Source organism: Palaemon carinicauda, chromosome 6, assembly GCF_036898095.1.
Source record: "Palaemon carinicauda isolate YSFRI2023 chromosome 6, ASM3689809v2, whole genome shotgun sequence".
Lineage (NCBI taxonomy): Eukaryota > Metazoa > Arthropoda > Malacostraca > Decapoda > Palaemonidae > Palaemon > Palaemon carinicauda.
The window spans coordinates 59372272-59397434 of record NC_090730.1 but is presented as its reverse complement, the minus strand read 5'-3'; the positions used below and the strand labels follow the sequence as shown (position 1 = coordinate 59397434).

The following is a 25163-nucleotide window of genomic DNA, read 5'->3' as shown; positions in this document are numbered from 1 at the left end:
AAGTGATCTCTTCCTGTGCCTAGTGTAGTGCTTAAAAACGTATCTATTAAGAACAGGGGATTTCAAAGGTGGTCAATTATATAAGGGGGAAACAGTAGGATCATATTTGTATTTGAAACAGATAGGAGCAAAGATTACTTATTTTATAAGAAGAGCGGACCCGGCTAGTATGCCATTGTGTCATGACCCTAGGAATGTGGCATCTTCAATTAATTTTTTCCAGTACATGTCCTTTTGGGGTTTACAGGCATATAAAGGTTGGATATACACTTAGGTTTCGTTCAGGCATTATCTGACAGAATTGGAAGGTTTATGTCATTTTGTGGTGGCCGAGGGTAGTGTTATCAAACCCGCTGCATCGACGTAACCCTCAGGTGTGTCCTAGGGCACTCATCCAGTTTTTTTTTTCTTTTTTAATGAGTAAACATTGAGTTTTTGTTTCAGGATCATTAACATTTTCTAATTTTCAGGAATCATTAATGTATCTCTGATTTCAGTTTATACTTATATAGCTATAGTATAACTGTCTTATTGTCGATTACACTATAGCTCAATATATTTGCGTACTTATAAGTTTTGTCTTTATTTATTGACCTAATTTGTCATAAGCTCCTTCCTATGTCTTATGTTAGGCTTTTGATTCTTCCCACATAGTACCTTTTGAATAGGTATAGTAGGAATGTATTATTGAGTACAACCCTATTTCCTTTATGCCAATTGTTATTTATTATTATTCTTTGCTCTGATAGTTTTTGTAAATAAAAGACTATGATATTTTGCATGCATTTTATTTCAAGCCCTATTTTACTTTTTAGTTGTAATACAATTAATGTGCCTTTTGATTCTTATCCTTCTTGAACATGTTTATCTTCTGATCTCTGATGAGTATTTGTTCCATACGTTTTACTCACTTAGCCTACTACAGTATTAACTGTTGAACATCTCACAATTAAAATTGGATGTCTTCCCCAGATGTTGCTTTGGACCTTTTCTGCCACCTTAACAGGCCATCGTACTTATCAATATAGCTTTATTATTGTTCGGGAATAAAGGTTGAGTTTGAACCTATGCCTTCACGTAGTAATCCGGTTAGTGCATTTCGGTATTAGGACCTATCTTCAAAGCCTCCTACAAAGTAATATGTAATTCTCTGATACACTTCCATCAGGACGAAATAGCTCGAGCCCAAAAAAGGGATTTTGACGTGGGAAAAATCTAGTTTTTGGTGAGATAATCATGACGTCCTGATGGCCCACCCGTTACGACGTCCCTCCCCACTTCCTCATAGGATGCTCTTTTTTTTCACAGTAGTTCCGCTGCGATGTGGAATAAGGCGCCAGAGACGTATGAGGGCACGGTAAGGTGAGAGGATATGAAACAGCTCCTCACTTATCCTTCCCCTTTGCGGATTACACTGGGTAAAGTCTATTGAAGGGCCAGGTATCTATGGTATCTCTCTCTCTCTCTCTCTCTCTCTCTCTCTCTCTCTCTCTCTCTCTCTCTCTCTCTCTGTCTGTCTGTCTCTCTCTGTCTGTCTCTCTCTCTCTCTCTCTCTCTCTCTCTCTCTCTCTCTCTCTCTCTCTCTCTCTCTCTCTCTCAAATGAGGTTATTAATTTAATTGAAGAAAGATTTTGACCACAAAGTTCCGCTAAGATTTATTAGAGATGCTTTGCCAGTCATCGTGTTTTCGATAAATATTACCGTAAACACTTTTACAGGTTCATAAACTCTCCTCTGAAATCTTCCTGGTAGCACCTCTACATAATTATGATAATATCAATGATGTATGCATTTATTATTCAATTTCCATCCTGCCCAACTTGCTAAAGAATTTAATAAAGATAGTATGAAATCAATAAACTAGATTTTTAACAAATTAATAGCTTAATCTCTCTGATACCACATGGTTCAGGATGCAATTTATTTAAAGAAAAAAAAAAAGAAAAAAAAACGCCATTTTAAAAGCAACGGATGCAATTTATAAGTATATTGGTAACACAAGTATCGTCCTATTAGTTAATATTGAGTTATTAAAGGAATTTGATTGTGCTCCTCGTGAAGAAAAGGAAAAAAAAATATTTTGATTCCTGGTTCAGAAGACACATTTCAAATGAAACCCAATCTGTGAAAATAGGTGACCTGGCATCATATAAACTACCTATCTCGTATGGTGCTCCACAGGGTTCTGTACTGGAGCCCAAATTAGTATTATTATTTATAAATGACTTGATAGACATAATTGTTGACAGCGAGATATCTCAGTTTGCTGATGACTCACAATTCCTTTCTTTGGAGAGCTGAAAAATCTACCAGACTTAGTCATCCGTGTTGATCAAACTTTGATAATAGTTAAACCGTATTTCGACAGGAAGGGTTTAATGATAAATACAAATTAGATGCAGGTGATGTTTATTTGGACTATTCAATATATTTGTGGAATACCTAATTTTATCAAAATCTGCTCTGATGGTGAAAACATTTCTTACTTTAAAGATGTAAAAAACCGTGAAGTCGTTATGGACATGTGTTCAATGCCATTTATCAGGATGATAAATAACCTCTGCAAAAAAAAAGAAAAAAAAAGTAATCGATAAATTGATGTGTGTTAAGGGAGTGAAAGGTAACCTCTATAAGGCTACTAGGATAATCCTTGTTGAATATTTAGTTTCATGTCATATTAATTATTGCAATAATATATGAGGTACTACAAATACTGTAATTTTCAATTACATCGCGTACAATAGCTAAATTTTTCTACAGCCCATGTAGTTGAGAGTACAGAAAAGAGGTATGATCACGCAGCACCAGTAATAAATTCTTTGAAATGGCTTGAGATAGAAAATCAATATTACTTTAACACATGTCTCGTTTCCGAAATATTCTTAGAATTTTCCTGAATGATTCATGACTCTACCGACATTAAATGACAGAATGGTTAGACGAACTAGTTTGTCAAGCATATCTTATATATCATCGTACAGGTTTTAATAATACCGGATAAGCAATAGCAAAGCATGTTGTTATTTCAAATAGTTTTTAAGATTTATATTCCATTTCAATAATGTTAATGATTTCTAATCATAGCATCAAATGAAAAATGAAGACAGGTGTAAACAAAGACTTCGTGAGCTTTAAGATTCATCATTTGTTTATTAAATGAATGAAGCTCTTTTTTTTATTAAATGTAATTACTATAGATAGTAACAACCACTCATATCAAGAGGAAGAGGAGGATCTGTTAAAAAGATTAAACTTTAAACTATTCATTAAATACAACAGAAAATTAGCGGTAATCTCTCTCTCTCTCTCTCTCTCTCTCTCTCTCTCTCTCTCTCTCTCTCTCTCTCTCTCTCTCCACCATAGTGCAGTGTATTCAACTATATGGAAAGGAATGCACATTGATAAAGAATAGCCTGTTCAATTATCCCGGTAGGGTGCTGCTTGCAAAGCTGAACGTATAAATGAAATTTTATTAGAAGTATTATGAAAAATGTATTGTAACTCATTATTCAGTTTGATATTTTTCGTGGAGTCAAAATGAAAAGATTGTTCTGAAAATCGCTTTTCCATTAGAGATTAAGAACACTCAAAACAAAAACTTTAGTGGTGATATATGAGTTAATTATGCTGATAATATATTAATACTTTTTCTAAAACCATACAAAAATCTCACTATCACTTCTCCTATTATAGAAATAATTGACTTACATAAAGGAATCATAAAATAATGTGAAATATCCACATGATAAGATGTTTAGCTGTTAACTATTTAGGAATACATTTGGGGATAATTAGCTTTGAAAAAAAAAAGAAATAAAAAAAAGGAAATTTAATTTGACCACCAAATCTGAGCTTTAATATCTAAAGGTATACTATATTATTTCTTTTTCTATATATTCCAATATTAAATTTCATTACTACCCTAATAATGCATTTTTTTTTTTTTTTTTTTGATAACGCAAGTGTTTTTGTCACTCCTTTCTTCTGCTAATAATTATTTTGATTTTAAATTACTTTTGATAATATTCCTTATAAATAGTTAATGGATTTAGTAAAATTACTACGTCCATTGCCGGGTTTTCGAAATGAGTCCGTTGAAATAGGAATTATCTTCAATCATTTTGCTCAATACCACAAAGCCCTCGTCGATTATACAACTCTCTCGTTTCAGACTGGTTTAATATTTCATATTTCAATTATTTGTTGAAGACAAACGGTCACTTGTCTGGTGACATTTAATAATACAGTAGGTGTACTCTACTGTACGAGATTCCACGCTTTGTAAATGGGAGCAATCATTAGCAGATGCCAAGCATTCGTATATTATACAAAATAAAATATCATGCTCTATTTAGAGGCAGATATAACTGCTTATTGCTTCTACCGCAACCTACATTAGCTGTTTTGAGAGAATTTACGAAAGAGAGAGAGAGAGAGAGAGAGAGAGAGAGAGAGAGAGAGAGAGAGAGAGAGAGATAATTTTATGATTTTAGATAAACTGTGTATAAAAAAAGCAAAGTTTCTAAAGGAGGGGACTTCTCAACTATAGGAAATAAAATTTGATTAGCATACTGACAATGTTTTATTTTTCATAAACTCTCATTATGAGTTACATTCAACGCATGGACTGCTGGTCTGTAGACAACATGAAAAGGAGGGTGAAGGTATACGGAATACTTAATAAAATGTTGGCAGTGGCATTGGAAGCGTAAAACTTCACAATGTTTTTTACAGTGTTGATCTCAGAATGCCCAATAGCCAACTAATGACCAATGCTAGCCGTTTCTCTGCCTCTATCAATATTCACTCTACAATTAAAAAGAAAAAAAAAATGTCTACAGGTTTTACGTCCAAACCATTTACTGTAGATATTTATTTTTCTGCCTACGTTCAGATTTTTTTTTTTTTTAATCTAGCCTTACAAATCGATACAAAATTACACTTGTTAGTAATAGAGATCTAGCTGAAATTAGTGCATGGTGCAAATAATTGAGCATTTACGGTCTAAATTTCTTATTTCTAATCCGCATATCAATCTCTGGTATCATCATTCAATTAGTTCCTTAAGCAAGTTGCATATAATTTAACATTCTAACCCTCCTTTACATTCAGATTTTCCGGGAAGTCCATCCTGATCGTGATACTAGGCATGCAGTTAATTATATTAGAAGTTTGATTCCTGCTCTGAGATAGGGAAAAGATTAGGTGTTCCTTCATCCCTCGATTCTACTTGTTCAGGTTTACATCACAATTTTGCAACACAAACCACTATCACTATTTCACCATCCTAAAAAATAATACTACACTTGCACTTGTAGCTATCAATTGATGGTCACTAGCAGTTTCTCATGAAAATCATTGAGCTTCCCTGTCTTTCCCCTTATTTTAACTAATTAAATATTAGGAATTCACATCTACACATTATCTAACACAGCCTGGTCATCAGGCTGAACTTTAATCCTGTAACCCCAGTCCCTACAACCAGGAATCATATGGATAAATCACTAATTCAGTATTCGCCTGATGGATGACACCCGACCTTTTTAACATCTCTTTTTTTTTATTATGCTTACTCGGCATTAGGTCATATTTATTTCTAGACACAACAAAACTATCACAACACTTTAGTACACCACATTAAGCACAAACAAAAGATTATATTGCTATTATTGAATTTATTTAGAACACGTCAAAAGGAGAAATGCGGTCTCTACTAACAAAAAAAAAAAAAAAAAAAAAAACTCCCACTCATAAATTTGGGGAATTTCGCATATGCTGGATAAAGCAGCTACAATCGGATTGATACTTTTCAAAACTATCTCCTCCAGAACCACATGCAAGTGTACCTGATGATGCTCAGACTGCTTCATCAATAATGTTTTCTACCACTGCTGTATTAGATTTAACTATCTTTACTCGATACAGACCCAAACATGCTGGCTTTAGTTTGTGTTCCCTAGATAGTAATTGTTTTCAAATACATGTGATCGTCCATATGTCATATTCAAACATTATTTTTCATTAGCTCTTTTGAGGAACCTGTCAGTGGTGCTTATTACTCTCCTTAAAAGGATTTAGTACATGTAGTCATCATTGGTCAGTGGAATTATTTAGAAATGGTTGTGAATTCATTAGGACCGTATACAGTAACCCTGGATCCTGTTCATACACTAAAAAGAAAGGTGTGTCCATGAAGGATGTATTACATGCAATATTCAAAGCTAGCTCAGCCATAGGAACCATGGCCTGCCAATGATCGGGGTCATCAGCCACTAAGTAGTGTAAAATTCGCATTGCTTCCCTATAATGAGATTCCACTAAGCCATTACCTGAAGGCCAATGAGCGGTGTCTGAAAAGTGTTAAATTTTGATAAAGTTCGAGACTGCTTACATTAAATTATTTACAAACCCGAGACCATTATCACTTGTCAAAGTCTTCAGGCAACCAAACATAATAATGAAAGAGCGCTGCGTTTTTATGTATTTATTTTTTAAACAGTTACAAGCTTGACATCATTCTATACACCTTTCCATAGACATTTTTTTTTATATCTAATCAGAATAGGAACAGTCAAAGCGTCTCGATCGAAGGTACTATAATTCTTTTCTGCCCTTTTTAATGCCTGGCAGTAAAACAAATGAGCCCTTTTCTACCGTCATCAATTCGTTGAGAGAATTGCGCGACCAATAGCCATGATAATTACAGCTGTTGTCACAAAAAACGGGATATTAAATCTAAAATAATTTATGTTAATATCCGGCGAGGCTCATAGAACCCAGCTACTTCCCTACAGGTACGCAGCCTTGGGAAATCTTTAATAGCTTCTACTTTACTGTGGCAGGGTTGGCTATCTTCTAGGGTTACTATATTGCCTAAAAATTTGACTTCTATAAGAATGAGTAGATGCATTCATAAATAAACGTATATTCTTATGTTGTGTTATACCAGTAAGAAAAACTCCTACCACATCCAATGATACTCTATGAAATATAACAGGAATCACAGGACACTTTCTGACTTTCATTGCAGTGTTTTTATGTGTATTTTTCTGAAACAGTTAAAGGACTAACAACATTCTATATACTTTTCTAAAGATATTTTCATTTCTCACCCGCCAAAAAAAGGTGATTCACATACGTTTCCTAATGTTCAATCAATCCCCAAATGCCCTGCATACGGACTTGCATGCAAAAAGTGGATGGCTCGATTAATTAGGTAGGGTCGAAGAACTACCCATGCTCAAAATTACCCTACCTCCTTCTCTTGAGCACTATATAAAATACCATTCTCTATAAAAGAATTTTCAAGATGCACTTTCAGAAAGGATGAGCAACTGACTGATTCTCCTTTAATTACTGCTCGTAATCTTCCCATCCATTTCTCCTTTTTTCCGTTCCTCATGGACTTCCTTTAAGCCCCAATTACCTGGTCAACCACACCTGCACCGTCTCGGGACTCATTCTACATATGTGCTCTCTCTCTCTCTCTCTCTCTCTCTCTCTCTCTCTCTCTCTCTCTCTCTCTCTCTCTCATATTTCCTGAGCCCTCCTCGTCTGACTTCAAATCCTTTTTTTTTTTTTTTTTTTTTTTTGATGTGGTAACTCCACATTTCTGGTTTGTTCCTCATTCCTCTTTTGTGTATTATTACTTACTCCTATTATTGCCTATTATCGTAACTCTAGAAGGGGCTTCAGCTGCTCTGTTATCTTTACCCTCTATGTAGGGAAACCTCTTTATGTTAAACTGTAAGAATCTTTCAGTATACCTCACTATTCTATATGTCATGTCTCCCTTGTAAAATAAATCCCACAAGAGCCGATGATCAGTTTCCAACTCAATCGGCTGACCTAATAAAAAGACTGAGGCCTCTCCAGAAAACAAAGCATAACCAAAGCCTCTCGATATAAGATACTATGATCATTTTATGCCCCTTTTAATGACCTGGAAACAAAGCATTTTGGCCGCTCTCTACGCTATTTCCATATTTTTTACTAAAAATGGGTGATCAAATCTAGGATATGTGAGTAACTAATCACTAGTTAAGACAGCTTTTCATTGGTTAAGGGTCTCACTATTCCTCCAACACCTTTTATGAATTTATGATAGTACCCTGAGAGGCCCATAAACCCAGGTACTTCCTAATACCTCTTTCTTTACTGCAGTCGGGTTGGGTAACTTCTGGAATTATTAAGTTCTGAATACAGAGAAATTTGATGAATTTATTTTCATACCATTGCTGTGCAATCGTTTTAAGACTTTTGACTACCTTTATTATGTTCTTTTGCCGTTTTCCTTTTAATTATGATGGTATCTATATAAACAAGAACATCATGACCAATTAAGGGAGGCAACACTGCCATCATTACTCTAGAAATATAACTTGGAGTATTTATAGCCCCGAAAGGAAGACAATTAATCTGGAATAGTTGTTCGTTGGCTATGAATGCCGTTTTGAATTACTGCCATCTTGATTGGGTATCTAATAGTGTTCAGATTTAAAATCCCTAGCTGTAAGATATTTAACATTCTGTACCTTTATGAGTAATTCTTTGATCAAGAGCAATTGAAATGCATTGTCCTTAGATACTGCATTCAAAATCCTATAATCAACACAATCTTGCCAAGACGTCCTTTTTCCTTACTGCTAAAATTATAAGAAGACCAAGGGGATTCGCTCTCCTTAATAATCCCATGCTCCCATAATTTAATCATATTCCTCTCTACCTCTCCTTTGAAATGAATATGTACCTTAAGGCCTTGACTTGATCGGCTCTGCCACCCTGTTTCGATGCTAAAAGGAAATCAATTATTTCTCCTGGGTGGATCGTATGCAATAGTAATCACATCATAATAAATGTTAAAAAAGTAACTCTTTATAGGTCGATATTCTGACAGACATTGTTTTCTGGCTTGTCTAATCATGTTCTGAGTGCATTTGTTTGTGCAGGCTGGAGCTGCGGTCTCAAGATCCTGTAATTAGTAATTTCACAAAACTCCAATTCACAAATTTAATCACTTAATAACATGATTCTTTCATTTGTCAAACTAACTATTGTAATATCTGTTTTGTTCTCTTTTATTTACGACCAGCCATCCAAGACTAGGTGTGCCTATTTTTCATGTACTTTGAAAAAAATCGTCGGTTCCATCAGGGAGAAGCTGAGATTGGGTCACTACTATGCTCATAATCACTTAGGGAGGTAATAATTCTCCCTTTTCTAGTACAGTCATGACCTTACCCACTTGACTCTTCCTTTCTATCTAGACACTTACTTTTTCATGACTTTATATCAGCAGGATGTACCACCGGCCATAACTGTTACTCTCTCTCTCTCTCTCTCTCTCTCTCTCTCTCTCTCTCTCTCTCTCTCTCTCTCTCTCTCTCTCTCTCTCTCTCTCTGCCTCAAAAATTTGTATTTAGTTTTTCATAATAAAGTCAAGACCAAGTATACCATGGATAATTAGAATACCCAAGGTTAGCAAGGCAAAAAAAGTGTGTGCAAACTTCACAGATTCCACCTGGAAGTTGACTGTTGTTGTATTTTTGCCTTTAGTTTCTTTCCTCCTGGGGTGTCGAGGATAATGGGTGTTGCTGACTGTGGTATTTTCAAGGAGCCTCCATGTTCAAGAAGTGAAATGCTAGGTCCTCTGTCGATCAGCGCTTGGATGGACTTGTCTGGCATATCTATCCAGATCGCTAGGAATCTGAGCCGCCATGTTGTCTCTATTGCCGGGGAGTTGAGGTTGGTATACTGAGGGAGGTGATACTACCTGCATGCATATTGTGTCTCGCTCCATTATACCAGGGCTGCTTACACCTGATGCTTCATCGACTGCTGCCGCTGTCATGTGGAGGTGCCTCGGCCACCCTCATCTCCCCCTTCCTCTACTTCCTACTCCTTGGAGATTCGGCGAGGTTGCTGTGCTAAAGCCTCCCACTCTCAGCGTTTTTTGTCGGCCACTCTTGAGATAGATGACCATAATCTTGACATATATAACTGTGGGGAGATCCCGGGTGAGGCAATCAACTCGCTAATGACCTTCTCCCCCAACACACCCAATGCCTGGTGAGTTTTTTGCCCTGCTGACTTCACTTTTCCTCCTTCTTATGACTGTCACCAATTCGGATTCTGGATGATCATTCTCCGTCACATTTTATTCTGGGAAAACTGTCTACAATGTTTGATATCTCCAAAAAATACTTCCGCTACCTAGCAATTGTCATCAAACAAATAACCGCAGAGATAATCTGTCATTGTCGAGGTATGAACAAATCACAAAACTTTTTAACTGACTCACCTATTTGAATTCCTGGCTGATAATTTTCTTTCATATCACCTTTGCTTGTATCAGGCAAGGTGCATTCCTCTATTAAATACCGTTTTATTTCAGCATAACGTTTTGAACTTTTATGTGGACATCACATTACCTCCATTGCAGGAGAGTCTTTGAGCATCCTAATTACTTGTATTGATTATTCTTTTTTCTGGCCATACATATGTGACTACTTCAAAGTCTCTCAAAAACACTTTGATCAATTGAAACCCTTCATTTGGCCTCTGATTATAAAAAGGCTCAAAACCTGCCTGGAGTTTTAGCAATTTATAAATTACGAGGTTTCAAGTGTCTCCACTATGCTATTAGTGAGAGCTCAAATTTGTGTTCGTTCGAACTTCGTTGATGTGTGTTGGAGATGGTGTAGCTGTGCAGTGCTCTTCTTCCCTCTCGGTAAGGTTATCTAACCTTTTTTTATAAATCTTGTGTTCATTGTTCTCGGCAACACTTGAACATACTGCTCCTTAGTTTTCATCTCTTGCAGCAGCTGTGTCTTATATGCTAAATCTCATATACATAGGCACCAGAAGTTTTTTTTTTATTTTACAGTCTTAAAGTACAATTTTGCTCACAACATAAACAAATAGACGTATTCTTTCACTTGACACTAATTGTGTACACATACACCGAATAGTCTGACCTATTCTATACATATTCTCTTCTGTCCTCATACACCTGCCAACACTGAGATTACCAAACAATTGCTCTTCGCAGAAAGGTTAACTACTGTACTGTAATTGTTCAGTGGCCACTTTCCCTTGGTAAAGGGAGAAGAGACTTTTTAGCTATTGTAAACGGCTTTTCTACGTTAAGAAAACGCCGAAATCAAACCTTTGGTCTTTAGTCTTTGATAGTGCCATAACCTCTGTACCATGGTCTTCCACTGTCTAGGGTTACAGTACTCTTGCTTGAGGGTATACTCGGGCATACTATTTTATCTCATTTCTCATACTCCTGTTTTCTTAATGTTTTGATAGTTTATATAGGATATATTTATTTCAATGTTGTTACTGTTCTTATGATATTTTTATTTCTTTGTTCCTTTGCCTCACAGCGCTATTTTCCGTGTTGCTGCCCCTGGGTAATAGCATCCTGCTCATACAACAAGGGTTATAGGGTTATAGCTTAACAAGTAATAATAATAATAATAATAATAATAATAATAATAATAAATTTCCTGTTACATCACATGATATCCAATCATTCAGATATTTTATTCATTGAGCCATCTATACCTTTTGGATGCAATGGTAAATGTGTCAGTGGATATTCGAAACCCTTACTAAATCGATTTCCTGTATATATATATATATATATATATATATATATATATATATATATATATATATATATATATATATAAATGTGTGTGTGTGTGTATATATTCAGGCTTGTGCCATATCATCCAGATGGAAGTTCCCTTCAGCTGCTTCCTACTTTATAATATTTCTGCGAGTGATATTACAGGATAATTACCGTCAGGGATCACGGGGTTCCAACCCCAGAACGAATATCCGAAGACATAATTAGGGACGTATCCGAAGATAACTATAGATATCTGCACCACCAATAGACTTTACCTAGTCTAATCCACTAAGGGGATGGATAAGTGAAGAGCCGTTTCATATCCTCTCACCTTACCGTGCCCTCATACGTCTCTGGCGCCTCATTCCTTTGTTGCAGCTTATCAGCTTATTTTGAAGAATTTCTTCATATAATGGCTTCTTCTTCATCGTTTAAGTTGAGTACCAATCTTTTTTCGCAGTTTGCTTTAGCTGTACATGTTTTAGTTCCCTACGGGGAATGTAATTTTGCTTTTATGCTGAGGGAGCTGGAGGGCACAGAGTCCAGCTAGCTTGAGCGCCTGGTTTCGTACTAGATCGCCCTTATTTATTTTGTAAGTTTCATATTAGCTAGTAGTTTTTTAGCCATGCAATGCTTTGGGCTCTTTTTTATGTTTTCATTTACATTGCACTTTTGTATTTTATGTTTTTATGTTTTTGTGGGTGCGTATCACTTTCGGTTAGCATAGTCTAGAAAGCGGTAACTTTTCAGTTGAAGACGTACTCGCCGATGTCGATTAGGTCTGTCCTACCGGATTTGTTGAAAGTGGCCTTTCCCTTTGGGGTCTTTTACCTCAGTTATACTAGTTGTCTGAGTTATTTTGTCCACCTGTTTGCAACTTTTCGGTATTTTAGACTCTAGGCTCTTGACCATCGTGCTGCAATCAATGTTGAATTCTCAGGCTAGGTATGTGCAGCTTTTTGGAGCTTACCTTTGCAAAGGGTAAGCTCATTTGTCATATTATAAGTCTGTAAGCTTACTTTCTGTACTGCTGACCCTTTTAGCCTTTGAGATTTCTCCTTTGAATAGCCGCATTCAGGCCTAGCCTATCCTTCGACGGCGTATCCGTCGGTACGCCACGCTATATTCGTTCAAGATTTCTCATGCTGGATTCTTGCATTTCTTTTGAGTTCCCCTTTGCGAAGGTTGAGCTTAAAATGTTGGTGCGCTGAGACTAGTGTTTTGCCGTTTCCTAGCCTCTGGGATCTTTCAGATCGAGTGGCATCTTTACTTTATTTTATTTTAGTTATTTGTAAGGGGCATACTACCGCATGTTGTTACCTCTCACTGTGGTTGGCCTTTCCGGCACTGACATTGACCTCAGAATTGTATTTTATGGCTCTGTGTTTTTGTAATTGCTGTTAGTGAGGGCTAGTTCCCTCTAGGTTTCGGCCCACTAGAGCCATCAGCACACTATTCCATGTGGAGTGAGTTGTTAGACTGAGGGTTGTCCCAGTACTTACGGCCTTGTCGGATCCCATGGAATTCCTTATTTTTTACCTGTAATAGTGAGGCGTCGTTATTTACGGTGGTGCCGCTCTTAGCGGCACTGCTGTCATATACGGCACTATGTTTCAGCGGAAACTATTACCGTTTGTCTCCGCTGCCATACGTTTAACGACATTGTCGTTTCTGGCGGCGGGACTAGCCATAGTATATGGCAATGATCATTGTGCCTTCGCCATAGGACGAGTATTATTTTGACGATAATGCAGTTACTAGAGTGTGCCGTTACTCCCAGTAACATCTGTACCTGTATAGCACATATCCTTCTTTTCTTTTTGAGACTGCTTTATCTACTATAAGGTGGGTTCTCTACTATCTGTAGATGAGTGAAACTACATATTAACATAAAGACCTTATTTTTACTAGCTTTCAGGCTTCTTTATATATGCCGTCCATGGATGCCTCTTTTATGAAAGGTTTTCCTTGTCTTGCCTTAGAGATAACCACTACATATAGTTACATGTTTTCTATCAATTTATCCATTTCCCTTTGAGGGTGTAGATTGGATTCTTGATCGATAACTCAACATGTTAGATCTCTTTGTTAGGTTCTCTCTCGTAGGATTATCAATTTGAATTTTAGTCTTTTGTTGCTAGAGACATTTGCTCAGTTATCTAAGCGTCGATATCGTATTAAATTTGAATATCGGCTATGTTGCCTTCCGATAGCCTTTGTCTGCGGAGATATAGGAGCTATGGTTCTTTTTATAAGCATACCACCCTCCCCCTAAAACAATTATCTTACACGTAGCAATTAACTTCTAAAAGCTATATATTCCAATCTCACGCCCTTTATAGGGGTTTGTATATTTTGTTCTTTACCTCCTACTTTCTCACTAATTGCAATTACACTCAATTTGGGGATTACTATTCCATTAATTGTTAACATAGGGTTCTACTAATCCATTCTTTTCAGCCTTTGGTGATTGCTAGAGACACACATACTCATATCTCTTCTTTTTCTCTTTACAGGCGGTGTCTACGAAGGAGATGCACTGTAGAGTGCAGATTTGTGCCAGGAACGTCAGGCACCCTTGCGGTCATGATATTTTTAGGATCCATGCCAATAGTCGGAAGATGAAGGGTCCAGTCTCTTACTGGGATCCACAAGATTGCCGTGTATGCAAGGACATGCATCATTCGGGGTGGACATCGAAAGATATCCCTGAGAATGACCGGATGTTTCTCCAGAGATCTCTTCGTACCTGGGTCAGGGGATTCAAGAAGAGCGACGATCCCAAGGCTCCTTACAACCAATCTACAGAGTGGAAGGATATCCTCTTCCCTATGGCGGCACCTGACACAGTTTTGGGTTATTTTCAACATAAACCCATCCCAACTGTCCATGCATATGTATGAGGCATTAGGTGGAATGAGCCTGAATTTAGAAAATATGTCCAGAGATTCCTCTCTGTCTCTGGGTAGATATTCGGCTTTGCTATCTACTGTGGAGTCAGATGACAAACCTCTCCCTCTGGTGGATGATTCTTTTCTGCCTGAGTTTGATGATGATAGTGTAGCGTCTGTTAGGGACTCAGTTGTTTCCGCTATTTCAACTTATACTACGACAGTGGCCTCCCTGTCTATGAGAACGACTACATCTTCCGTGACGGAAGCGGTTCCGCTACTTTTCCTCCCTCATATCATGTGGAGCCTGTGGAATCAAAACCCCCTCAATTCCCAAATATATCGGGGGCTTTTATGGAAGGGACCCAATAATATCAACGTATGATGTTCAAAGCCTTGCATGATAAGATACAAGCAATGAAATCACAGGAGGAACCGGGTAAAGTGAAAGTCTCGCCTTCTCAGGTACTGTACCTAACTCTACACAGCAAAATCCGTGGAGGTATTTGGGTCTCACGGTACTCTTTGAGGGTATCCTCCACATTGGCGAAGGGCTAGGCTCCAGGCCGATGGCCGATCTGGAATTTTATCTAAATGTTGAGGCCTATCCTTTTTTGCGATGTGAGGTTAGCTGAAGGACTTCCACTGAGGGATTATACTATCCCTAAACAAAAGATCTTCCCGGAACATACAAGGGCCCAGCACCTGGCAGTGAAGGAAATGAAAACGGTAGGATGTATTAACACACAACTGGGTGCTTTGGGTAAAAGGTTAGCCACCTTTGTAGCTCCAGACACGATGGTCTTCCCTTTGGCTTCAAAGGGCTTCGTAGCTGTGGAAAAGGCCATTAGGGAAGGCAAATCTCTCCCTGTGTTGGAAGAATATAGACCTGTGTCACTCGTTCTTCCACATAATGCTGACCATTAGATGGACGTCCAGCTTTTCAGAAGGTGAACTGGATAAGGATGTAGCCAGTCGAAAATTCAATGAAAAATGCCCAGAATTCCAGAACAACTCCTAAAAAGCTGAACTGGAGACTGGGGAGAGACTATCAGCTTCGTTGTCTCTCCAGTGCTTCATGGAAATGATGATTGGGAATTTTACCAATGCCCGAGTCTTTTCTGTGTTAGCAAAAACTCATCTAGCTACATTTATGAAAGATCTCCATTCTTTCTTCCAGGCTCGTAGAGTTTGCCGAGAACATGATCTCTCTTTAGCCACTATACGCCATGAGCCAAGACGTGTTATTGACTCTTGCATAGGGGGAAAGGACCTTTTTCCCCAGAAACTAGTAAAGGAGTATTTAGATAAGGCTCTAGCTGAGAATAAGAGCCTCTTCCAGAAGTGGGGGACCTCTCTGAAGAGGAAGTTTAACCCTGGGGTAGGACCACAGCCTAAGAAGTTGCGCAAACAAATCTATCTCAGGAGGTCGTTTGCTCCTTCCCCGCCAGCATCCCTCAGACTGTTTTTGCCATTCCTCATCCCGTGACTTCACAGTCCTCGGCTTTCAATCCAGTGTAAAAGCAGGGGTCGCCTTCCTTTCAATCCCAAAAGAGAGAAAGAGGTGGTATAGGCCACTCAGACAGAGGAGAGAGATCCATGGGTCACAGACATCAATGTGGATGAGGAGGATGGGGAGCACATCCTCAGGTCAAAAAATTAGGATATTCCAGTAGGGGGACGGCTAACCTTGTTCAAGGACTGGTGGTCATTCAGTCCCTGGGCACAAAGCGTCATTTCCAATGGATTGGGTTGGAAGTAGAAGAAACGGCTTCCAAAGCTCAGGAGAATTTTCCAGAAGTCAACACCTCATCTGAACCAATATGAACAAGACCTTTTGAAGAGAAGGGTTATACGTTGTACGAGATCTATGAGATTTCAAGGTGGTGTATTTTGCGTACCAAGGAAAGATTCAATTATACCTCGGATTATTATCGACTTGTCCCATCTAAACCTGTTCGTTCAGTGCGACAAGTTCCTGATGCTGACTATTTCGCAGTCACAGTCTCTATAGATCTTACCGACTCTTATTGGCATCTTCCAATAGGTCGATGCTTCTCCCCTTACGTTGGTTTCAGCCTGGAGCGAAAGGCTTCTGTATTTAGAGCTATGACATTCAGGCTTAACATATCTCCGAAAATTTTCATGAAGGTCATCGACGCTGTCTTTCAACAACTTCAGGAAAAAGGCCTTCAAATAGCGGCGTACCTGGACGACTGGCTAGTGTGGGCTCCTTCGGCACAGGAGTGCTCGGAAAACAACCTCTCAAGTTGTTAGGTTCCTGCAGTGTCTAGGATTAAACATCAACTTCAAGAAGTTAAGACTAGCCCCAGCTCCAGTTTTCCAGTGGCTGGGGATTCATTGGAACCTAGAGTCTCATTCCCTTGCTATATCTACCTCCAAGAGGAAAGAAATAGCAAAGTCAGTCCAGTCTCTGATCATGTTGGAAATGACCACCAGGTGACGTCAGGAGAGGGTTTTAGGATCTTTGCAATTCTCCTCAGAAGCGAACCCTATCCTCAAAGGACGGAGCAAAGATGCAAGTTTAGTTTGGAAACGGAAGGCCTCCAAAGCTCGTTGCGGCCATCAGAAGACCCAGGTGTTATTATGAAGACAACTCCGACCATGGTCCACTGCCAAAAGTCTGTCTCAGACAATTCCGTTGCGCTTTCCTCCTGCGGTAGTGACGCTCCATACAGACGCCTTATTGGCCTTTTTTTTTGGGGGGGGGAGGGGTTGATGTCATACCCCACTCAAGAAAGTGCAAGGTGGTTGGTCCTAGACACTTCCACAATTCCACATAAATATTCGGGAGGCTATGGCAGTATTCCTGTCCCTCAAAAAGTTACACTTGAAGAAGAACATTCACATTCATTTAGTCTTCGACAGCAAAGTAATAGTCCATTGCATCAACAGGCAGGGGTCGTGGTCTCCTCAAATAAAACATGAAATGTTAGCCATCTTTACGTTGGCTCAGAAGAAAGGTTGGCATCTCTCTGCATCCCATCTTCATGGAGTAAGAAATGTGATTGCGGACTCACTAGTTCGGACACAGCTTTCAGAGACGGAATGGTCTCTTGACGGAAAATCACTCTCTATCGTGCAGGATCAAGTCCCGGGACTTCAAGTGGATCTGTTTGCTACGAGTCTCAAAAGGAAACTTCCCCGCTATGTAGCACCGAACATGGATCTAGCAGCAGTGAGCATAGATGCGATGACCCTGGATTGGAATCATTTGGCGAGGATTTACTTGTTTCCACCCTTCAATCTTCTCATTAAGGTTCTGGACAAGCTTTGATCGTTCAACGGGACAGCGGCCATGGTTGATCCTCTGTGGCTGAAGAGCAACTGGTTCCCCATGGTGACAGAAATGAACCCCAATTTGGTGCCGTTGCCCTACCCAATTTTGTCCCAGGAGGTACAGCGAAAGATTGTCTACGCTTCATCATGACGACCGAACAACCTTCATCTCTTGATTTTTTCGCCTTAGCTCTGGAAAAGAGAATTCAAATTCAACGAGACAAGTTGGAGTTTGCAGAAAATTATAAGACTTCCACTACCTTGACCCAGTATGAAACGTGGTGGAAAAAATGGATCAAATAGGTTAAGGATAAGAATCCATATTCAATTACCATGGATTTTTGTTTTGGTTTTATTTTTGACTCACACGTGCAAGGTCGGGCTTCCTCTATGATTTTTTCACACAAGTTAGCCCTTGCTAGACCTTTTGATATCGATTTCAACTCGGATCTCTTCAATAAGATTCCGAAATCTTGTGCAAGGTTGTGACCGTCAGCTCCGCCGAAACCTATCTCCTGGTCTTTGGACAAAGTGATACAATTTGCTTCGGAAATTCACAATCAAACTGCTTCTAGTCGTGATCTGACTCAAAAATTTATTTTTCTGATTGCAATGGTTTCTGGTTCTCGTGTTAGTGAGATTGTGGCTCTCTCTAGAGACGAGGGTCACATTGAATTTATGGATAATGGTGAAGCTAATTTATATCCTGATCCTACTCTTCTACCTAAGAATGAACTTCCCTCTAAACGTTGGGATCCGTGGAAAATAGTTCCCCTAGTAAGTGATCTCTCCCTGTGCGTAGTGTAGCCTAGTGCTTAAATGCGTATCTATTAAGAACTGTGAATTTCAAAGGTGGTCAATTATTTAAGGGGGAAAAAGTAGGATCAGATTTGTATTTGAAACAGATAAGAGCAAAGATTACTTATTTTATAAGAAGAGCGGACCCAGCTAGTATGCCATTGGGTCATGACCCTAGGAATGTGGCATCTTCAATTAATTTTTTCCAATACATGTCCTTTGGGGTTTTACAGGCATATACAGGTTGGATATACACTAAGGTTTCGTTCATGCATTATCTGAAACAATTGGAAGAGTTAGGTGATTTTGTGGTGGCCGAGGTTAGTGTTATTAAAACCGTTGCCTGGACGTAGCCCTCAAGTGTGTCCTATGGCACTCATCCAACATTTTTTTTTTTAATGAGTAAACATTGAGTTTTTGTTTCAGGATCATTAACAATTTTTGTTTTTTCAGGACTCATTAATGTATCTCTGATTTCAGTTTATACTTACATAGCTAGAGTATATTTGTCTTATTGTCGATTACAATATAGTTCAATATATTTGCGTACTTAAAAGTTTTGTCTTTATTAATTGACCTAATTTGTCATAAGCTCCTTCCTGTGTCTTATGTCAGTCTTTTGATTCTTCCCACATAGTACCTAGTGAATAGGTATAGTAGGAATGTATTATAGAGTACAACCATATTTCCTTTATGCCAATTGTTATTTATTATTATTCTTTGCTCTGATTGATTTTGTAAATAAAAGACTATGATATTTTGCATGCCTTTTATTTCAAGCCCTATTTTACTTTTTAGTTGTAATACAATTAATGTGTCTATTGATTCTTATCCTTCTTGAACATGTTTATCTACTGATCTCTGATGAGTATTTGTTCCATACGTTTTACTCACTTATCCTACTACAGTATTAACTGTTCAACATCTCACAATTAAAATTGGATGTCTTCCCCAGTGTGGAAGATGTTGCTTTGGACCTATTCTGCCTCCTTAACAGGCCATCGTACTTATCAATACAGCATTAGTGCATTTCGGTATTAGGACCTTTCTTCAAAGCCTCCTACAAAGTAATATGTAATTCTCTGATACACATCCATCAGGACGAAATAGCTGAAGCCCAAAAAAGGGATTTTGGCGTAAGAAAAATCTAGTTTTTGGTGAGATAACCATGACGTCCTGATGGCCCACCCGTTACGACGTCCTTCCCCAATTCCTCTAAGGATGCTACTTTTTTCACAGTAGTTCCGCTGCGATGTGGAATAAGGCGCCAGAGACGTATGAGAGCACGGTAAGGTGAGAAGATATGAAACCGCTCCTCACTTATCTTTCCCCTTAGCAAATTACACTGGGTAAAGTCTATTGAAGGCCCAGGTATCTATGGTTATCTTCGGATACGTCCCTGATTCTACACAATATCTTTGGATAATCTTTCCGGGGATTGGAACCCGTGATACCTCACGGTTATTTTCTTGTAATATAACTCGCAAAAATATTATACAGTCGGAAGCAGCCAAAGGGAACTTCCAACAATATGACATGGCTATCTAACCCAAAAATATATTTTTCCTATGTTAAAATCTCTTTTAGATATAACCATGAATATATATATATATATATATATATATATATATATATATATATATATATATATATATATATATATATATGTATATATATATAAATATATATAATATATATATATATATATATATATATATATATATATATATATATATATATATATATATATATATATATATATATATATATATATAAATGAATCAATAAAATGAGAAAGTAAGCCCTCGTTCGAAAAGAAAAAATGAGGATCGACTTTTGAAGTTTTCAATATAATTCACGTGTTGAATTACACAAATCTAAAAGTAAAATAAATTCATGAAATGCCGAGAGAGAGAATGCTCTCATAAGCGCTTTATGGCTTATATAGTTGAAATAACAGAATATTATCCAAAGAGAGAGAGAGAGAGAGAGAGAGAGAGAGAGAGAGAGAGAGAGAGAGAGAGAGAGATCCCTTCATGTCTAGTATACACATGTGTGTTTGTGTCTGTGGAAAAGAATCTCAGGAAAAAAAGAAAATATGAAATATGAGTTTAAGTTCTGACTTGTTTCGAGATACTTCGGTCCTCTGAAGAAGTACCACGAAACTAGGCAGGGCCTAATCTTATATTTCATAGTTTTATTATCCTTGTGATTCTTTTGCATTTGAACATCATGTATCTAAGTGATTTTCACGCATGTGTGTATATATATATGATTTGGACAACAATGAGATTCCACAAGTCAAGGAAAACCACTTCTACAAATTTTCTTTATTCGTTGAAGTCTACAAAGAAGAAAAAACACAAAATAAATGCCAAATAAAACTGCACAAAGTAATGACAAATAAAACTGCACAAAGTAATGACAAAATACGAACTGCTTATGGTATAACGAAAATAAAGACAAAATATTTAAATGCAAAGAATAAAATAGATACAACAAAATACAACTTAATAGGACTAATACAGTAAATATTAATATCACTCACAAAGTCCACCTGACTATATGTAAAAAGTTATCCAAATTTAAACAAGAGCATATTCACTTATGGTCTGTCAGTCAGACCTTGCTTCTAAAGACTAAACGTTAAAATATAAACAGCCTGGAAGCAACCACTAGCAAATAGACAGTAAACATATTAATGCTAGTTTAAGGGTAAACATTATCTACATACACCCAAATCTTTAGAATAATAAATACTTAAACAGCACAAACAACCGTTTGAAAATCCGCTATACTCCTGCCTAGTGGAGAATGCAATGAACCACAATAATTTAAAGGACTTTCAAACATATACATATAGAGAGATACCAAATCCGTTTGGTACATGAAATTCTGCTAATTTAATTTTGAGCATCTTTATCTGCCTTAGCTTGGAATCCATGTTGAAGCTCTTGTACCGTAGCAATTAAGCAGAGTTTATGAATGGGTCTCTCCCAGTGAACCACCTTTCCCATTCTCCACTGTTCGAACAGTAACTCTTCGAACAAGTCCATCTTTTCCGGGATGAATCCTCTCAACAAGACCGCGCCTCCACAGTCCCCTAGGAGCGACACCTCCCTTTAGGCCTGGTTCAAGAAGAAGAACCAAATCACCAACTTGTAGATTCTGTTTGGGATGAAACCATTTCGATCTTTGTACTAGCTGAGGAGGCATATAACGAATCCAAGTCTCCCAAAATATATGAATTCTCTGTTGAGCTACATCTACCATGCTTCTCAAGTTCACTTCGTTACCGGTATATGGTTGTAGAACTGAAGGTTGCCCGTGGGGAAACGGTAAGTCATTGCCGGTTATAGTTGGGGACTGAAGAGGATCTGGTCCGGTTGGGAAAAGTGGTCGTGAATTAACAAGGTACCTCACCTCTGACAGTATTGTTTGCCATTCCAAAGCACTGAATTTCTTGTGGTGATAATCTGCTACTGCATCTAAACCTCTTCTACAGCTTCTAATCAATGATTCAACAACACCATTCATATGAGAAGCGTGAGGTGTGTTGAATTTTTCACTCAAATTTTGTCCCAGTAATTGCAAACTTGTCCTTTATTAGGCTCTCGTTCCAAGAATTTATCCACTTTTGCAATTTCTCTTGAGCCCCTATGAAATTACGTCCTCTTTTACTTACTGCCAAAACTGGATGGATTCCATGATTACAAGTAAATCTTCTCCAAGCACAGAGAAAAGCATCTGAAGACAATGAGTCGACCAGTTCAAGAGATATGACACGAGTGACGGTGCAAGTTATGATCATTATACTTCCTTCAGTGCTTGCATTACGAGTTAACTTTATTTTGATAGGGCCAAAGAAATCTAATGCAACTCTGCTAAAGGGGGGGATATTGGGTTCACCTCTGAAACTTGGCAGTTCCCCCATCTGTTGGCCCAACAATAGGCGATGTCTGGTTCTGCAGAAACAACACTTGAAAGCAATGTCCTTAAATAATCTTGCTCCTCCAATGATGTAAACTCCACGCTTAAAAGCTAAAGCAATTGCGACTCTATATCCTTGATGACCTGTACATCGATGAATCATCTGAGCCAATGCTTCAGCAAGGGAAGAATTCCTTACCAATAAAACCGGATGCCTCTGCTCGCAGGGTAAATGGAGCTTATGTAGTCTGCCTCCAATTCTTAAAATGCCCTTTTCATCCAACTTTGGGTCAAGCCTTTTAATCTGTTTATGATTAACTTCATCTTCATTATTTAAAGACTTCTGGCTCGCATAAAATAAAGCCAGTTCTGCTTCTTGTATTTCTTTAGGTTCTAGATGACTTTGATAGTTTTCTGGGTCTTGTTGTAAGAGCAAACGGCGGCAGTAAGCAGTTATTCGTACAAGTCTATTCCAGTCCGAAGAGAGTTCTGTAAATCTTTCCTCAAAACTCTCATCAGCCAAAATTCCAACAAATTGGATCCTTTTAAGAGATTCTGGTGTGTGCTCTTTAACAATACAACGCTTCTTTTCAAAATCATATGTCGGTTCCCCAAAATCATAATCTTGAGAACTGTTCAGAAGAAAATCAGGACCATTGATCCATCCTTGTAGTTTACTTGGCTTTATTGGCTTGGTTAATGCATCGGCAGGATTCAATTGTGAAGGAACATAGCAAAATTCTTTTGAAAATCCTGGCAAAGCATCGTGAATCTCCTGAACTCTAGCTGACACAAATGGTTTAAAGGTTCTGGCAGGAGAGCGAACCCAGGCCAACACTACTTCTGAATCAGTCCAAAATTTCATGGTACTAACCCTGCCAACCACTTGCAAAACAAGCAAAGCAAGTCTAGCCATAACCACCGCAGCAGTAAGCTCAAGACGTGGAATAGAACGCAGTTTCAACGGAGCCACTAAAGACTTTGCTATGACGAATTTCAGTTCTACTCCATGAGAAGTATTCCATTTCAGCCAGATCACAGAACCTAGGGCAGATTCACTGGCATCACTAAATCCATGTAGTTGAGGGTCTCCCAGAAAATCTTCTGGCTTTATCATCCGATCTAGTCTAAATCCAATTAGTTGATTCATTTCATGAATATGTCCCTTCCACATCCTGATTTGTTCTTCACTCCATTCATCATCCCAACCAACTCCACTAGCCCATAAATCCTGAAGACAAATCTTGTATCTAATTCTTACAGGAGATAAAATTCCTGTAGGATCCCACAACTTTGATACCAAACTAGCAACCTTCCGCTTTGTTAGTTTTGAAAACTCCTCACTGAATTTGTCTAGCTGAATAGCCACACTATCTGTAACCTTATCCCATACATGACCCAAAACTCGTGTTTGCTTGTCTTCTGGGCATCGGTCAACAGAGGGGTCATTAGAATGCCATTCTTTTATTCTGAAGGAGCCTTTTTCTAATATCCGATCCACCTGATCCATGGCTGCAATAGCTAATTCACTCTTATCAAATGATTCAATCACATGATCCATGTACATGCGACAGTTAATTAACTGTGCTCCAATAGGTTCCTCCTCCTTGAATGTATCTGCCAAAGTGCGTACAGCCATCATAGCTATGTCTGGTGCTGGTTTATCCCCAAAAGGAAGGCGCAGCCACTGCCAGTGACGAATTGGAGAAGATAAATCAAAACGCCATACAAACCGGTGATATCTCTGATCCTTTTCAGCCATAAGTATTTGATTAAACATTTTTTTGAACATCACCTGCAATTCCTATGCTTTTCATTCTCCAGTGAAGAAGGCAATACAGAAGAGAGTTCAAGAAATCTGGCCCATTGTAAAATCCATCATTCAAACACAAGCCATTGAACCTAGCAGCAGAATTCCATACGATGCGAACCTTTGTTGATTTGTGTAGTTGATATACAGCATGATGTTGTAAGTACCATCCCTCATCTCTGGACTACTCTGGATATAATTCCCTGACAAAGCAACTGTCAATTAATTTCTGGATTTCTTCGCTATATTCATCAAAAGTTCCGTTCTCAATTAATCGTTTTTCTTGGCTCATAAGTCTTATTTCTGCTTGAGGCTTGTTACACTCCAATGCTTCAGGGAAACCAGGCTTCCAAGGCCTTTCCACAGTCATGCGACCATCCGCATTAATGCAAAGCTTATTTCGACAATGTTTTATGAACTGAGACTCTGCTATTTCCTTATCTGAGCAAACACACAATATTGTTGGTTTGACACCAACAACATCAGATGTATATAATTTCTGCAAATCCTCCAAATGACTCAAAAACAGGACCCTGGATGCAGCATGTGGTTTGGGTTTTGGAATATTCCCTCCAAAAATGGTCCACCCCAAGATACTTCTGACGGCAACTGGAGACGATTCAGGAGAGACAGAGTCTTTTAATCTCTACACTGGCATTGTAAGGAAATAATAGTCATAACCAATGATGATATCAATTTCTGCTTCATCTGTGGATAAATTCCCTTGGCAGCGTTCAGATGAGGATACTCATCAAAAATATCCTCTCCAACTGCAGGACTGTTATGGGCTGGT

At 38.2% G+C, this 25163-nt stretch overlaps 2 protein-coding genes across 2 annotated transcripts; both read right to left on the bottom strand.

Annotated features, from left to right (window-relative positions):
- Window positions 1–21609: 21609 nt before the first annotated feature.
- LOC137643012 (uncharacterized) lies at window positions 21610–22167 on the bottom strand. Its single transcript, XM_068375867.1, has one exon. The coding sequence runs from the start codon at window positions 22165–22167 to the stop codon at window positions 21610–21612; it is 558 nt and encodes a 185-aa protein (XP_068231968.1).
- A 28-nt stretch (window positions 22168–22195) lies between these two features.
- Window positions 22196–24322, bottom strand: LOC137643011 (uncharacterized). Its single transcript, XM_068375866.1, has one exon. The coding sequence runs from the start codon at window positions 24320–24322 to the stop codon at window positions 22196–22198; it is 2127 nt and encodes a 708-aa protein (XP_068231967.1).
- Window positions 24323–25163: the final 841 nt, after the last annotated feature.